Here is an 18,657-nt window from a genome sequence, read left to right as displayed (position 1 = left end):
TTTGCCCAGCCTCACTAGCTGCTGCCTGTCTGTCAGGAAGCTGTTGATCCACTGACAGATGGAGGTGGGCACGGAGCGCTGAGTTCATTTGGGCGGGAGGAGGTTTGGGATGATAGTCTTAAATGCCGAGCTGAAGTCCACAAACACGCTATAACATCTGTACACCACCTTTCGTTGATGTAAAAACATGTCCCGCCGCCGCACGATTTCCCCGTTGATTCTGCGTCGTGGTCTGCTCTAAACAGCTGAAAGCCGGGCAGATGTAGCGCGCTGTCCGGAATGGCGTCATTCAGCCAGGTTTCTGTGAAACACAGAGCAGCAGAGTTTGAAAAATCCTTGTTTGTCCTGGAAAGCAGAAAAAGTTTGTCCGTTTTGTTGGGTAGAGAGCGGAGATTTGCCAGATGGATGCTAGGCAATGGCGTTCAAAATCCGCGCTGCCTGAGCTTCACGAGCACGCCGGCTCTCTTCCCCCGTCTGTGCGTCCTGAAGCGCTTGATCAGCGCCGCTGCTCCGCCAACTACAATGTTCAGCAAAACATCCGAATAATCGAAATCCGGTAGAAGATTTTGTGGTGTGTTCTGCCAAATGTTCAGCAGTTCATCCCTGGTAAAACTGATCGTGTTTGAGAAGCAAAAAACAGGAGAAACGAACAAAAACAGTACAAACACTGGAGAGCCAAGCACTGAGGCGGCCGTGTGCGGCGCCATCTTAATCAAGTGTTAGACAGTGTTTTAGGTTATTACATGTAGTGGTTTTTGGTCCAATAATTAAAACCTCTGGTTTTTTTTCAGAATTCAGTTTACTTTTTTTGTTTTAGAAAGATTATTTAAGTATATCTTTATATGTAATTAATTCTGTTGTCTTCGAGATATGGTTAATTATGGTTATTTTCACCAACAAAATAATGGTTTTAAGCCAGTTATCTTTTTCTATCTTTTGCTGTGGTGTGTCAGTAAGAACAAGACACTTGAAGAAACATTCCTACAGAAAACCTGTTTGTACAGTTGCTTTTTAGAAAATATGCTTTTAAGATTTGAAGTACACTACAAGTGTATACATTCAATACAATTAAGCACACTTCTTTTCACAATGGGTTATGATCACAGACAAATCTATCTCTGACAAAACACTGAGACAGTTTTGGCAACCTGTGATGAAAAGAATGGGTTGTGAACTGATATTTTGCACCCTGTTGATTCACATCTGCATGAGTGACTTGTCTGTGTAATACACACCAGATCTCAAACCTATACTTGAAACTCTCTATTCCCTGTGTTTTTCACAGGAACCATTTGACTCCCATGAGACTCATGCAATGGCAGGTGTATATTAATGTCTGTCAACCTGTCTAAAAGGAGCTAATGTCAGCCTCGCTAAGAGGAAATCATGTGACAGTTCTCAATTGCAGGTGTCAATGCACATTCATTTCTAAATGTGACAGCCTTTTCCTTCAAGTTTCATCATGGCTAATTAGCTTACAGTATTCTCACACTTTTTCTATTTCCTGTAAGACAGCTGGTTTAGGACGTAGTATGTTAGCTATTACGGCTAACTCAAAGCTTGGCTGCCCCTTACCCTTCACCGCACTTACTGTCGGTCTCAAATTAACCTTTAAGTTTTACATAAACACAATATTGCTAGTCCGGATCTGAAAATGGTGGAAGTTACCACCTGCAAATGTCACATAGTGTGGTTTTCAGGCTGCGAATGATGTGATAACCAAGTTCAGTCTGTCTACATGAGCAGTAAAATTTAATGAGTACCAAGAATCAGATATGCTTCCGTATCTCTCTCTCTCTGTCTCTTTCCATCCCTCACACTTGTTTCCAGCCTTCCTCATTTCACACCAGTTATCTAAGAGGTGCGTTAACGTAGGCAGCGAGCTGTGAGGAAAGCAACTTGTTGCTGCCAGAAAATAGATTTGCAACACTGTCTGCTTTTCTCAGAAATGACCTCATGATGTCACAATCTGCTTGACTTTCTTTTGCAGGTATGGCATGTAATGGCATTCAAGTATTTTTGTGCAGTGTCAGGTAATTTTGCTTATCTATCACACTGGTGGACAAAATATAACACCGCGTCCTAACCAGACTCGATTGCATCATTGTCACACTGACACATCACAATCACCAGCCAATATATATATACATATATATATATATATATATTTGATGTTACCCACCGCATGGTCGCAGACGGTTAGGACAAAAACTCATATTTTACATTACTTATCGCATCACCACAACAAAAATGAGTGTAGTGGTAACATCTAAAATAAGTGGTTATAACATCAAAACTGATTTTATTCACCAACTATATCCTTATGAAAAAGAAATAACCTTTAGCATACTTTTAAAATTGTACTTACTATGGAAATAATATACTTTAAAATAATATACTTAAGTGTAAATGTAATGTAATGTTTTCGGACACTTAAGTGCATGTTATTTACAATTAATGAGAATGTATAATAGTTTAAATGTATATTAAATGCAATTGTTTGAAGTTAAGAGTGCTTTTTTGACCAAGTAAAGAAGGACTTAAGTACATTTTTATATTTAAGCTCATAATTACTTCTCTTTGTGTTTGAAATATATTTACAGTGTACTGTCAAATATACTTTAATTTCTATTGAAAATATATTTAAATATATTTGTAATTACACATTTGTAAAGATGAAGTTGTAATTTAGTATATTTAAAACATTAATGTTAAATGTAACATTAGACAACACATTACAGTTAAAATGTATAGTGTACATTAAAATATTTATTAAAAAGTAAAAATATACTACTTTACATGTCAGGTAATTTTGCTTATCTATCACACTGGTGGACAAAATGTAACACCGCGTCCTAACCAGACTCGATTGCATCATTTTCACACAGATGTGCAGATCCATGTGCAAGACTTTATTACAAAGGCGTGGTCAAAAAACGGGCAAGGGTCAAACAACAACACAGGTACATCACAGGCAAGGCAAAGAGTATTCCTAGGGCAGGCGACGGTCTTCGATCGGCGAACGTAATCCAGAGGGCAAGCCAAATGGGTAATCCACAAACAGGCGATAGTCCAGTAAAGGGACAAACAAAGTCCAAACAATAAGGTGAGAGAAATCCAAGGCAGGCAGAGAATCAGGCAACCAGGCAATCATATAATACAATGAGGCAAGACTAGACTAGAACTAGGAACAAATACAAGACTAGGAAAAGGGCTCCGTAACGTTGCTACCACTAACCTAACGATATGCGCAAACAATACTCGGCAGTGAGAAAGAGGAAGTCCATGGCTTATGTAGGGTGTTTGATTGGTTGCAGCTGTGTGTGTAATCAGTGTAATGGATGATGGGAAATGTGTGAAGTGCAATAGTAGTGTGGTGCAAGAGTCCATCATAATGAGCGGGTGATCTCTGGTGGTGAGTGAACGGAAGGGCAGGCACAGGATTCGTGACAGAAGCAAGTTAGCTTTTCTCCGATCATGTTCAGGGATTGTCACAATGTTCTTGTCTGTCCTTTGTTCAAAAGCAAGGCAACACTGAAGACGCAATATAACATATCAGAATTGGCATAGCTAATGGACTTGATTCTCACGGTCGAGTGGGTAATTACGCAAATCGATGATACAGTTGTGAAGATGTGGACATGCCAACTGCCAAGTCCAAAATATTTAATATTACTGAATCAACCTGATAATGCTAGGTTGCACTATTGATTTTCATTTTAATAGGATTTTTTCAGTCCAGTCAGATCAGGTAGAAATAGGTCCTTCAGCTAAAACTACACAAATTTGATTAATAAAATGATCAAATTGCAGGTTCTTCAGCCACTATGGCTGTTAGGGAATACGCTAATTTCTGACCCTTTTCAGAGAAGAAATTCAACCAAACTGAATAAAAATACCCCCAAAAATCCAAGGTATGGGTGCACAAAATGTCCATGTATGAGTTCCTTTGTTTTTCTTCTACATAACATTCATAACATGATATAGTATAGAGTAAACTAGAAGTTAATATGAAGTGGCTTAGATTTAGACATAATAAAAAACACAACAGAACTGTTTCACATCTCTAGGCAACACACTAGTGTTCCGATACTGTATGAATTTGTGTTTTTTTAATTAATGTAAATGCATCCATGCCACCTCGGAACAGCATTAAACAGTCTTATTAAATACAGACTAAATGCCACTTCAGATGCAGCTTCTGTGTCACTTCTGCAGTGCAAAGATTGATTTTGTATTTCATTTGACTGATAAAAGTGCTGTAGTGTCTTATTATTGTAATTACATTTATGGATTCATTTCAATAATTGCATGCATTTAATAATGTTAGAATAAAACTGCTCCTGTAAATCAATTTAAGTGGGCAAATATCTCCCCTTAATGGAAAAGTTCATTTCTGTACTTGGCCATTTTACATTAAGTTCCTGTATATTAGAAAAGTAAATGTTCAGTGATGGCTGGTTTTACTGTTGCATTAATTAGTTTACTTTCTGCCTGCTGGCTGTCACGGTTTAATGGGGACCCAGATTCAGGCACTGATTCCCCTGTGTGCATCCTTATTCTCTCTACCTCTGCCTTTTCCAGAGGTGCCAGCACAGTCACTGAGAGGATTTATAAGTGAAGGCATGCCAGAAAAAAAAATCCCAGCCTGCAGCTCGTAGACCTTCTAGGGAGCAGACAGCAGTCGGCCAGCACAGCAGCCGGCATTCAGCACAGCCTTTCAGCTTTTCTCACCACCGTGTTTTATTAAATGGGCTAAACATGTACTTCACGTTCTTTAAGTTACTTTTTATGTAAAGCCTCTTTAATATGAAAGAGTCCGATTCAAACATTACAGTATGTTACACGATTGAATATTAGTTTTAATAGTCAAACCAGGCAGAAAAGTTATGTAATCCTCTGTATAGTTTTACCAAATGGCAGTGTCAATTTCCTTGACTTTCACGCTATTTAAGACCTAAAACAAAACAAATTGCATTATACGAATTAGAATGTCAGTCCTTAAAGAAACCAATAATGTGCTGTTACTTAGACAAATGACATCTGATTTTCTCTCCAAGGCTTTTTCCTCACATGAGAGACACATACTCAAGTGCCCTCAAATCGTGCTAGTAGACTATGACATTTTGCTGGAGACAAAGAGTGTAGTTGAGGAGGATCTATATACAAGCAGTAGTTTATTAAGAATGTAAAGCAAAAACAACAAACAAAACCAAAACATCAATACTAAAAACAAAGCAAAAGTACACACGTGACCGTCCATCCATATGTAGGAACACATGAACATAACAAAACTTGAGCATTTGTTAAAAACTAATGAAGAAACAAAAATGTATAATTACACAAGTAAATGAGGAGATAAACTAGACACAGGTGAGTTTACTCAAAAAAAACAAAATAAAATCGCAACAAACAAGAACCATAGAAACATGAACTGAACTACAAACTAAAAGTCCAAATAAAAACAAAATAAGGCTACAAGCATAGGAATAACATAGGATAGTCATATACACATTTATGTACATTTTCAGGCATATTTGTTAAGTTTAGGATTCATTGATTAACTTTATTTAAAATATTGTACTGTATAGTAAATTGAGAAAATATGAATGTTTCCATATGGCAACTCTGGCCACTGTGGAACTGGGTAACATAATCTAAATTATGTATATATTTATGTAGAATTTTGTTAAAACAACACACAGTAACTGTGATGAAGAGTGCTGGTTTGACTGTAAGTCAGGATGTGCGAGGATGATTGAAAAAAAATAAAATAAAGATAAATTATAATGATTAACTCAGTCTGAGCTTAAATGAGTTTGATGGTTAAATGGATAGCAAAATTCTGTCATTATTTACACATTTATGTTGTTCCAAACCTGAATGATTTTCTTCAGTGGAACACAAATGAAGATCTTTTGAAAATCAATCCTAACAACACTGGACTTTCATTGTATGGACATTTCAAAATATTTGTAACGAGGGAGGCAACTGCAACTGCGGGGATCCAAATGCAGGCTTTAATAAACAAGGCGTCGTAATGCAGGCAGGGTCCAGTAACAGCAACCAGTGATATCCAAGGCAGAGGCAAAAGAGTAATCCAGATAACAGGCAATGGTAAGGGCAGGCAGCAAACAATCAGAATTGAGGAAACAGTTCAGAGTCAAAACACTAAGGCAAGGCAAAACTAGGAAAACAAGGAACACACAGGAAACTGGGAATATATTCAAACATTCAATAACCAGCGATGAACTAATGTGTGTGCCATTCTTATAGTGGCAGACTGATGAGGTAATGAGAGATATGTGATTGCAATTGATTATGTGTCCAGACAAAGGGTTATGGGAAATGGAGTCCGGGGTGAATGGCAGGAGGGAGGTAGAGCGAAGGCAGAACAAGGGGATGGATGGAGGACCAGGTCCATGAGGAAGGGAAGGAACAGGTGACTGAGGCAGAGCCAAGGCACAGCAGAGAGCCAAGGCGGAGCGGAGAGCCAAGGCAGAGCAGAGAGCCACCACAGCAGAGCAGATGGGAACGAGGACCCCCACGGCGGAGCACATGACCACTACACAGCACAGACTGGACCGATGGTGCAGGGAACCACCATGGCGAATCAGGCTGGAATGGAAATAAGAGCACAGAGAGGTTAACAATGGCCTCAGCGGCCATAACAGGACCAGCAGACAGTTCAGAAACGGCATCTTTGGCCGTAACAGGGTGAGCAAAGAGTTCAGGGACAGCCCTTTTGCCCGTGGCTGTACAGTCAGAGAGTTCAGAAACAACCTCCCTGGTCATTGCCGGGTAAACAGAGAGTTCGAGAGCGGCCTTCTTGGCCAGGATAGAACAAATCACAGAGTTCAGAATCGACCTCCTTGGTTAGAACAGGACAGGCAGAGAGTTCACAGATGGCCTCCATGGCCATGACAGGACAATCAGAAGGTTCATAAACGATCCTCTTGGTTATGACAGGGCACACAGAGAGTTCGGGAGAGGCATCTTTGGCTGGGACAGTGCATTGAGTGAATTCAAAGGCAGTCTTAGCGACAGTAATAGGCAGGGCTGAGCATTCATAATTGGTTTCGAATGCCAAGACTGGTATAACGGGATTTTCTGATGGTCTCCATGACCTCTTCAGGACAGACACAGAGTTCATAAGTAGGCTCCACCGCCACCTCTGGAGGTTCTGCAGCGGTAGCAACAGGACCTTCAATGGATACTGAGAGTTCAGAGATGGCCCTTGCGGCCGTAACAGAGGTATCAGGAAACATGGAAAGTTCAAACATAGTGTCTGTGGTAGGAACAGAGGGGACAGAGAACACCATGAGCTCAGGAAAGAGTGCTGCTACTGTCAGAGGAGGTTCTGCAACAGAAGTTGCCACCTCAGGGAGAACAGGAGCGGACTCTGGGACAGCTTCAAGGGCTGGAGTGAGCTCTTGGACAGACTCGTAGACTGGAGTCGACTCGGGAGTGGACCCACGGACAGGAGTGAGTTCTGGAGCAAACTCGGGGGCTGGAGGAAGCTCGGAAATGGGTTCAGAGAATCCAACGAATTCTGGAGAAGACTCTAGAACAAGAGTGGACTCGGGAGCAGATTCAGGAACTAAAGCCATCTTTGCACTGTACTCATGAGCTGAAGACCTCACTAGACTAAAGTCGGGGGCTGGAATGAACACTAAGCTCTGTTCTGATATTGAAGCAGACACAAAACTGAGATCAGGAGTAGAAATAAGCATGGGGCAGTGGTCATGGACTAAAATCATCTCTGAGCTAGACTCCGGAACAGAAACCCTCTCTGGGCTAACTTTGGGATCAGGAGCCTTCTCTGGGTTAAACCTGGGAATAGATTCAGGGAGTAGAGTGGGCGCCACCACCTCAGGAGGTTCTGCAGTGAAGGCTGCCACCTCTGGGGAAACTACAGTGGTGTGTGCAGCCCAAACACAGAGAATGGCCGTAGCCATAACTGGCAAGACAGAGAGTACATCGTAGATTTCCAAGACTGACTATACTGTGCATGGAGAACTGGGGTGACTAGTGGCCGGCAGGCTTGAGAGCAGACTTTGGAACGGCGGCCATGACGGGACGAGACTAAGGAATGGTGACCATGGTGTGGAAAGTCTCTGGGCTGGCAGCCATTTTGTGAAGAGGTTCTGTCTCTCCCACAGTGAAAGGGAGCCACATAACAACAGAGCATAGTCCATAAAATCCTTCAAACTACCATCATACTCCCCTCCGGGTAACAATGACTTATTTGGCTCACTGAGTCCAAAATGGAACAAGTCCTTAAACAAAATCTCATCATATACCGGCACACGGTACAAAAACTCACAGAACTGATGAACGTACTCCTTGATAGATAGGTCCTTTTGCCGAAGGTGAAGTAGCTGGTCCACTGGGTCCATGATAGGCCTGAAATGTTCTAAAAACTGCTGGATCCGGGTATGGCTGGTTATTCTGTAACGAGCGAGATGACAGCGGAGTTGGGGATCCAAATGCAGGCTTTAAAAAACAAGGAGTAGTAATGCAGGCAGGGTCCAGTAACAGCAAACAGTTATATCAGAGCTAAAGAGTAATCCAGATAACAGGCAATGGTAAGGGCAGGCAGCAAACAATCAGAATCGAGGAAACAGTCCAGGGTCAAAATACTAAGGCAAGGCAAAACACAGGAAACTAGGAAAATATTCAAACATTCAATAACCAGCGATGAACTAGTGTGTGTGTGCCATTCTTATAGTGGTAGACTGATGAGGTAATGAGAGACAGTTGATTGCAATTGATGATGTGTCCAGACAAAGGGTTATGGGAAATGGAGTCTGGGGTGAATGGCAAAGAGTCCAGGATGAAGTGCCCTCTAGCGGAGCTCATGGGTACTCCAGCTAGAGATCGTGACAATATCAAGATATCTTTTTTTGTGTGACAGAATTTTCATTGGATGAACTATCCCTTTAAGATACCAAACATGCATCACAAAATAACTTGACATTAATTAAAATCTTGTAATTCCCTCGAAACCCTCCACTGAACACATTAAAAAGAAAAACTGAAAAAAGTGAAAAAAAAGAAAAAGTGAAAGAAAACAAGATTCTGATATGGCAAAAATCTTTGAGGAATACTTATAGAACAAACATGGAGGGTATGAGATCAGCTTAGATTTAATGAAAGCAGTGAATACAATAAAGCCGGATCAGAGAAGACGACAACACATTTACCAGTGCACGAGATGATATGAATAACAATGAGTCTTTTTTATTGTCTGTCAGTTTGTGGGATGGAGAAAGGTTTGAACAGACCCTAGACTGTGTGTTGTGTGACAGTGTGTTCGGTGACCAGGCAACCAATAATGGTGTCGCCACAACTAACCTCAGTAACTGAATTAGCTTTGACTCTCACAGAATAGAGATAAGCAGCAGCAATGAAGGGATTTAAAACCCAATTTTGAGACAAGTGCAGAACGAGGGGATCAGACCACAGCTTTAACAGCGATCATTACAGGATTACCAAATACCTCCACTGTGAGCAAAGCCGAGAGACACTGTCTCCCCAGCCTGTTCAAATGTCAGCTAAATATTATTCCAGTATGTCAGTCCTGGAGGAGGTGGCATGAGCTGACTCAGCCAAATCCATATATCCATTATCGTTATTTACTCACCCTCAGTGGGGGGACAAAGTACATGATTCAAGTACTTGAGTAAAAGTACAGATATTCTAATAACCTATTACTCCAGTATAAGTACTTGTTACATTTTTTTTATTTATTTATTTTTTTAAAGTGAAAAGTACTGTTCAACATACCATGCATATTTATTTTGAAATTTGATTTACACTAAGAAAAAAGGTACAGAATCTGTCACTGGGGCACCTTTTCAAAAGGTACACCTTTGTATTGTGTTTACCCCTAAAGGGTGTATTTTGGTATCTTAAAGATACATTTTAGTACTTAAAGTATACATATTGGTACCTAAATGGCATATTTTTGTACCGTTTTAAAGGGTACCATCCCAGTGACAGATTTTTTACCTTTTTTCTGAGAGTGTACTACTCAAAATATCTGAGGTGATAGAACTGAATTTGGTAAAGCTCAGTCTAACATTATTAGGAATTGTTATGAATTTTCAGCCAAAATTAGTCAATACAGATATAACAAAGAGTGAAAAATTTAAGGGGGTCTGAATACTTTCCGTACCCACTGTATATGGATCCGTAGCAAACATTTTATTATCAAAACTTGCCATTCACTATCAAAACATCAAACTTCAATATACTTAAATATGCATCTTAAATTGCATAATCTCTGGGTACAGTAGGTACTTCTTTTAAATATAAATTACTTTGTGACAGTTAATAACATGTTTTTTATAATACGAATCCAGACGTACTACATTTGCCATGTTGTCATTGTCACATGACCTATCAGCATCAGTTGCATCGCTTCACTGCCATTCACAAATCCCCTCATGCGATAGTAAAGTGTCTGTTGGATGCGCACTTCAGATTCACGCCGGAAGTAGTAGGGCATCTGGGTGAATTCTGTGAATTCTAACATACTACTCTTTACACATACTGTTTTTCACTACTTACTATAGAAAATGTTTAGTCAGCAGCCCAAACCACCCTCATTATAAATCTACAAGTTTTTTCATCTGTCAGCTGAAAATTGAAAGTTGTCAACTGTCAATATCACACAAAAGAAACACCACCCTTGTTTTGTGCCCCATTGACTTGCATTGTAAAGAACGAAAGGAAGAAACATTTATAATCTACTGAGAAAATGGGTGAGACGTGAGTAAAGATTTGGGAAAAAAACAAAAGATTCCATGTCCAGTGAAATAACTCATGGAATACGGTTAAATTTGTGGAAAATAGGGTTGCCAGATCACAAAACAGTATACAAAACAGATGTACAGTATGTCTTAAATTTATGGGCTCACGTACCTCTCTCATTCGGCACGAATCCAAACGTTTCCATGGTCACGATTTAACATTTAATTGCTAACCTGGTATTTCTTTTGTAAACAATATTTTGTACTAAAGTCGTGTTGTAATATTCACCTAAAACAGCATTTACATAAAAAAAAAAGTGTTATACTACCGTATGTGTTACTCGGCCAGGGGCGGTTGTCAAGTTGAGTGGCACAAGCCTACTGTAGGCTACATTACATAAAAACAAATAAATAAATATATATCAGCCATGTTAACGATCTGTCCATCACAGACTGTGTGACTTTTTTTCCTGCGACCAACTGTCTAATTAAAATTTGGTTGACTAAGCCTCTTCTCGTCAACTAATGTTTATTCGACAATTAGGCGGCAGCCCTAGAAGGTGGAACACAAGCCATATCATAGAGACCTATTCTTTTAGACAGCAGAGTATTTCTGTTGTCTTTGTTGTTGTTTTAGTGGCCTTTACTGTCAAATTAATAAAATACTGTGCTCATGTTTTTCTTCCTTTTCGGCACTAAAGCGCCTTTGCTAATGTGGTGTTACAAGCCTGAGGTTGTTTCATCAAGCCGTTTTCTTAGTGTAGTTGGCATGTAGCACAGTCCTTTGACTGAGGGCGTAATAGTAATGCTCTCAACTGCATTGGCAGGAGACCTCAGCCCTGCTTACTTAAAGGAACAGTTCACCCCAAAATAAAAAGTTCTGTTATGTTGAACTCCTCAGCCCTGCTGTTTTTTTTTTTAGGGAACTATTCTTTTCAATAGATGTATTTAACACAAAACTAAAAAAGGAAGATAATTTAAGAGAAGCACAATAATGACTGACTGGAATGACTGAGGTAACAAGTGGAAACTAAAAGATAAAAACAGAAAACTATTAATAGATTTTGAAGATTAGCAAAAGGCAAATTCCACAGAGAGACAAGTGAGAAGAGCGGGACAGGAGCATTTCTCAGAGGGTTACGATCATGGTTAGGTAGATTGGCAGTCTGTCATGTGTATTACACATGGGGAGGTATAAATGGCCCCTGGCGGTTCTTTTAGGTGTAAAACCCTTTAAAACAAGATGCCAGACATTTTCTGACAATCCTCTGAGGCCCAGCAACATTTTTATCTTCAATTCACACCGTCCCACAGGATGAAACATGCATGCTTCTATGGAATCCAGAACATCTGATCTCTTGTATAAAGATGTTTTGTACAAAGAGTTCACGTGGTCAGCATCACAAATGTGCTTTTTGAAAAATGACGTAGAAATAGTGCAGAGTGTTAAATAATTCTAATTAATTTTAAAAGCCGTAATAACCACTTCAAAATTCTACATTTCTTCGTAGTTTCCAGATTTAAACAGGATCGTTATTAGCTTTTGTTGTATGGAAAAGAGCAACCTATATATTCTGCTACCAGGTTCCATGAAAGCAAACACAGTTTACCTGAAAAATTAACATATAGCTGTGATATAGCATAGCATTTTAGCTGTAATAGCATAACATTTTTAAATTAATTATAATTTATTCTCTTTGATAATTACAAAACTCTTTTGAGATTAATTTGTTCACAAAATTGGTATTACGATTGATATATATATATATATATATATATAATTTTATTTTTTTTTTTAAATAGTCTCTTCATTTATTGGACCAAAAAAATACAGTAACACCAGTAAAATTGTGAAATATTATTACAATTTAAAATAACTGTTTTCTAAATGAATATATTTTAAAATGCAATTTATTCTTGTGATGTCAAAGCTGAATTTTCAGCAGCCATTACTCCATTCCTCAGTGTCACTTGTGTAATATGCTAATTTGGTGCTCAAGAAATGTTTCTTATTATTATAAATGATGAAAACAGTCGTGCTGCTTAATATTATAGTGGAAACCATATATATATATATATTAGGGATGGGAAGATTTGTGCATCGGCTACAAGTTGTCATTTATATCGCGATGCATCGTTTGTAACATATTTGCATGGGTAAAAAACGATTACGAGATGCGTATCGTATCGGCCTGAGTCATGAGATGCACATCCCTAATATATATATACAGTATATATGTATATATATATGTATATATATATATATATATTAGGGCTGGGCAAGTTAACGCGCTATTATCGCGTTAACGCATTAATTGATTAATCGTTAACGGAGTTTTTATTATTATGAAAGTCCGTTGCTCACTGGCTCTGAATACAGATACAGACAAACCATGGGTCACAGGAGGGGTGGGATGTTGATCAGTATTGGCTTGGGATGGGTGTCATCACGCGCCTCAACCAATGAGAGCATTTGGGCTGGGCCTAAGACTGCAGTAGCGCTCAAGTGGGAAATAGGAAGTTTCCGATAGCACGTGAAGGCAGCAGAGAAGTGCTCTTGCTCAGCACAGTGGAGTGCATAATTTTGTTAACTTTGTGGTTTATTATTTTGAGTCATTTGGGACGCGGTAACACACACAGCCCTCTCACAATATATTGCTTTACAGATCTATAACTTTTGCTGCTCAGAAATGTTCATGCAATCATGCTGCACGTATCAGAAGTTCCGTGCTCCGCTCACACTACATGCGTACCGCACCCGAGCCCAAGTGAACCGCGCTCTGGCCCACCTCTTCCAACCGAGCCAGGGCCGGCTAAACGAACCACGGCACGGAGCGATCACACTAGTCAAACGAACCGGGCTTTGGGGGTCAAACGAGCTCGGGCACGGTTAAGATTGCCTAGTGTGATACACCCTTATTCTCCCGCATCCCGCACACATGAGTCTCTATCCAACTCTGCCCTGGCAGTGGCAAATAGCTTTGGTTTTATATTTAATTTGATTACATTAATGTTATAAGTTGAGATTTACAAGAAATATTTTAACTGCTACTATGTAAAAAGAATACTGCTGTAAAAAAAAGCACCTTATTTGTTTAAAGTGTTTGCAAACCAAATGTTATTGCACTCTTGTTCATATAGCAGTACTTTTAAATGAAAAAAGGGCACAATACACTACTTTTGAATTCATTATTGAATTTTGTGCATAACAATGCGATTAATCTCGATTAATCGCAGAAAATCGTGATTAATCGTGATAAAAAAATAATAATAATTTTTTATCGTTGCCCAGCACTAATATATAGATAGATAGATAGATAGATAGATAGATAGATAGATATAGACTATTGGCCAGTTTTCCCACCTTAGTTATCATATTGGTTGACTTTTACTAATGACATGACCTCTGGTATATCCAGATACCATTTTACAGATAAGTTTGGATTGAATTGCAGGAACAGATTCTATTTTAAATGGCTAATAATAATCATAATTTCAGTGTTTTAGCTTTCACTGACATTTCGCCTGCCATGGTTCTGTTGAGATAATCAGCCTGCTTTTCTGTTTTGTGGCAGGCTTTCAGGCTTTTATGAACTGACATTTGTAGTCTTGTATTTTTTTTTCTCTAATTATGTGCACATTCCCATTTCCAGCAGGCATTTAAGAGGATGACAGTGCATTTTAGATTAAATATCTGTCCTTTGAGGTCATCATTTTGTTAACACTTAATGTGCATATGTCAATACAGGCCTGCTGACAGTTTGGCAGATAGACAAAAGACAAAGTCCACATTCTGTGTATTGTATTTTAATTTTCTTACTTTTTAGTTAGTTAAACAACAAGCAAAGAATTAACAACACAGCTGACATGCTATTCGAGCAGATACAATTAAGACCTTTGACATGTTGTACTTGATAAGGAGGCTGCAAATAAAATTACACTCTTTCAGCCAAGCTTTATATATATAAAAAAGCATATGTGCATATTGAGCATTAATGCAACTAGCTGTGTTATCGCACATTACAACTAAGACACCTGATGTATGCTTGTTTGCCTTTGGTCCACATCCAATCTCATTCATTATAAATATATGACCAAAACTCATCTTAGATTGGCAATCTTACTTGAAGATGAGTTAGACGTATGACCTCAGAGTGGTTCTTAATAGCTACATCTTCACAGATCACTGAGCCACAAGTCGCTTATACCCATCAATATCAACTTGAAATGATTACTAGTTAAGAGACACTCACCTCCTTTTCTCTCTGTAGATCTGTACTCCAGACCTGGTGGTGTTTCTGGCCTGTTCTAACCAGCGTCTGAAGGAGCGTCTGGAGAAGCGTGCGGAGCAGCAGGGTCGCCCAGATGACAACCCTAAAGCTATCGACCGTCGCTTGACTAATTTCAAACAGAACGCCATCCCCCTGGTCAAATACTTCCAAGAAAAAGGCCTCATCGTCACAGTGAGGAACATTTTTGAGTATATTGCTTATAAGTCAGTGAGACTTCAAATAGAAATGGAAAATGGAAAACTTAGGATCAGATAGGGCATTTAATCAAGTAGTTCATAGAATTCTTTTTCTTTATTTACTTGGAAGGGACCATGTACAATATTAAATGTAAATGTTTACATTTAATGCAATGTACAACACAATCTCTTATGGAGGGTAATCTATTGGATTTTACAGAGTATTTAGAATGAAAATTAACAAAATTATGAAATACAGGAGGGGCCAACCTATTTAAAATTATATATATATAATATATATAAAAATTATCAAAGCTCAAAGGATGATGCTTCTTAAAAAAAATGTGTATGTATATATATATATATATATATATATATATATTTATTTGAATCCATTATTACACCAATGTAATTAAATCCAGAGACTGTCAATATTTTCACCATTAATAAAAATGTCAACACTGAAAGACTGAAATGAATAGGGATAGTTTACCCAAAACTGAAAATTCTGTTATCATTTTCTCACCCTCATGTCTCAAACCCATATGACTTTAGTTCATCTTCGAAACACAAATGAGGATAATTTTAATGAAACCTGAGAGATTTTTGTCCCTTCGCTTGAAAGACCAAAACTTTCACTGTTCAAAAAGTTTTCAAAAAATTGTAAAAGTAATCCATATGAATTGAGCGTTTTAATTAAACTCTTCTAAAAAGAGGCAGGTGCTTTATATAATATGAATAGATTTAATTTAAGATTTTAATTCACATATAAACATTGATCAATCTTATGGGTTTGGAATAACATGAGGTTGAGTAATCGATGACAGAAGATGGGATAGGATTGAATCTGAGCAACCAAATCTGTTTTTAACCAATGAAACTATTTTTCAATGAAGGATGAACAAAGCAGTAGCAGCAAATAAAGCCATACATTATCCCTTATAAACAGTAGACAACATTAAAAGTGCATTATATCAGGCTACAGTGTAGATAATGAGATGCATCATGTGGATCATGTGCATGTATCTTGCATATGTGTAGATAAATGTCATGCATTGTGTGGATCATGTGCATTTATCTTGCGTATTAAACTGTTATCATTTTGACATATTTACGATTAAAAGGTAAGTGGCAATATGATACACCTGCGCTCATTTCAAGATTAATTTCTGGAAATCCCAGCAACAAATACATTGAGTGCTGCACTGTGCACTGACCAGGTGCACATCCACCACATAGTCCCTGTGCTGTCAGTTTCATTAAGACATGCTCTTTATCACTCTGAGTAATTAATACAGACATAAAGGGTGATCTGGGACAGGCCGGAAATTAAAGGCAGTTAGATCCAGCATGTGACAGGATCTCAGTGGAGCCACTTATTTAACAAGCTAGAGCAGCGGTCTCCAACCTTTTTTACACCATGGACCGGTTACGTTTGGAAAATCTTCTTGCGGACCGGCTGGACGTGGGGGGGGGGATTATATATTATCAACGCACTATATTGTGGGGTTTTTTTTAGTCACAGATCGGACTATTTTTTCGGATAAGCAAGAAAAAACATATTTAAAGCACAGAGAATGACAATGCCGTGAAGGGTTTTTGACATCTAGGCTAATTTTATGTGTGTAGGCCTATGTATACGCAACTCGGTATTTCCGCGCTGTCTGAAACATGCTTGGGCGTGCTTTGATTTTGTGCGAGAACAGCACGTGCTTAACGAATTGAGCTCTCTTTCGTTTCTTCTTCTTGTGGTTTAAAATTGCTTGTACGTGTAAATTGGCAAATTAATCTGTGAATCATGTGCGTGCCAAACGGTAGGGTCTCATCCGTACGTATTACGGATCAACTGCGATCTGTTTAACTCCTAATATGTGACAGATCAGAGCAATCTTTCATTTACTTATTTAACATGAAATTGTCAAATTGCTACTCCATATCAATCGCATACAAAGAAAATACAGAATAATTAGAACAATCATTAACAAAACAGAGTGTGTCATAGCCTATCTATACACATTTTTCCCAGAATGTTCTTGCGACCCGGTAGCAATTCTTCCGGACCGGAGCACATTTTTAATTCAGTGTCTAACCTGCATTGATCCGCTTCACTCTCAAATGAAGCATTTACGGGGGAGATGACACACAAACATTACTCTTCATAATCAAAAGGCATTGGGAAACCTATTGGACCTGGAAGTGAGAGAAATATATATATATCATCAATTCTAAATTCACTTCCTGTCTAAAACCACAGTGGGTTGAGCAGATTAATTAACTGACGTCCCTTTAAATTAATTTCTTATACTAAGATTACAAAATATCATACATTTTTATAAAATATTTTTTTCTTTAAGGTCCACTTGGAATGTCAGCATTTATTTACTTATTTAGAATTGTTGTTTTTTTCTAAAACAGTCATTGTTCAGTTTTCGTTTCACCCTTTTTCTTAGATTCTGAGAATGAACTGTGTCATTTTTTTGCTGCTTGGCACTTCTGCCTTCCTTTTTGGAGTGGCAGTGTTTGGCTAAATGTTTACTACCAATTGCAGGCTTGCTGTTGGGTCCAATGTACTTTTTTTACTGCCTTATCCTTCAATAACAACCTTGAATCAGCTTTATATTAAGTGTCTTTAACAACTATTTACTTACATTTAAATTAATCATTTGGTTCAATGCACTTATTTTGTACATGTTTTACATTGTAATTATACACTTTATTTGGTAACACTTTATTTTAAGGTGTCCTTGTTACACGTTACATGTACTTACTATTATAATAACAATTAATTATGCATAATTACATGCAAGTAGCCATAAGCCAAACCCAAATCCTAACCCTAACCATATAGTAAGTACATGTAGTTAATTAACGTTACTTAGTACTTATATGTATAATTACACTGTAACAAGGACACCTTAAAAGTACTGAGTAATATTAATTAACTACATGTACTTACTATATGGTTATGGTTAGGATTTGGGGTTGGCTTATGGTTACTTGCATGTAATTATGCATAATTAATTGTTATTATAATAGTAAGTACATGTAACATGTGTAACAAGGACACCTTAAAATAAAGTGTTACCGTAATTATATTTAAAAATGCCTTCCTGTAATTACAAGTGTAATTAATTTTTGTAGTTACATCTATAATTACACTGTTGACCCTACCTCTACACCAGTCTTCGAACTATACCGTGGTCTTTGGGGGAGCCCACTTGTTTTTTTTGGTTTTTTTATATAACGGGGGGGGGGGGGGGGGTTTCAATTTTGAAAGCATAACCAAATTAGACACAATTCTACACAAATATGAGGGTTCGTTTGAATAAGAGTGTAATTATATGTGTATACCCTGGACCAGAGATGGAAACTCGAGTCTGCGACTTGGACACAAGTCGCACTTAAGTCGCAAAAATAAAGACTTGCAAATTG

The 18,657-nt window shown here is 38.2% G+C and overlaps 1 protein-coding gene across 2 annotated transcripts in view; it reads left to right on the top strand.

The window, feature by feature from the left end:
* The window catches only part of LOC107703241 (adenylate kinase isoenzyme 5-like), a 116,839-nt gene that overhangs the window by 34,423 nt on the left and 63,759 nt on the right, over positions 1–18,657 (top strand). For both annotated transcript variants that reach the window (XM_016505789.1, XM_016505788.1), the window contains exon 6: positions 15,029–15,220. In XM_016505789.1, the coding sequence (XP_016361275.1) occupies positions 15,029–15,220 (192 nt within the window). The remainder of the gene's footprint in view (positions 1–15,028; positions 15,221–18,657) is intronic.

This window comes from Sinocyclocheilus anshuiensis, unplaced genomic scaffold, assembly GCF_001515605.1.
Source record: "Sinocyclocheilus anshuiensis isolate Anshui unplaced genomic scaffold, SAMN03320099.WGS_v1.1 scaffold542, whole genome shotgun sequence".
NCBI classification, from domain to species: Eukaryota; Metazoa; Chordata; class Actinopteri; order Cypriniformes; family Cyprinidae; genus Sinocyclocheilus; species Sinocyclocheilus anshuiensis.
The sequence above is the reverse complement of the archived record's forward strand: the minus strand, read 5'-3'. Positions and strand labels throughout refer to the sequence as shown.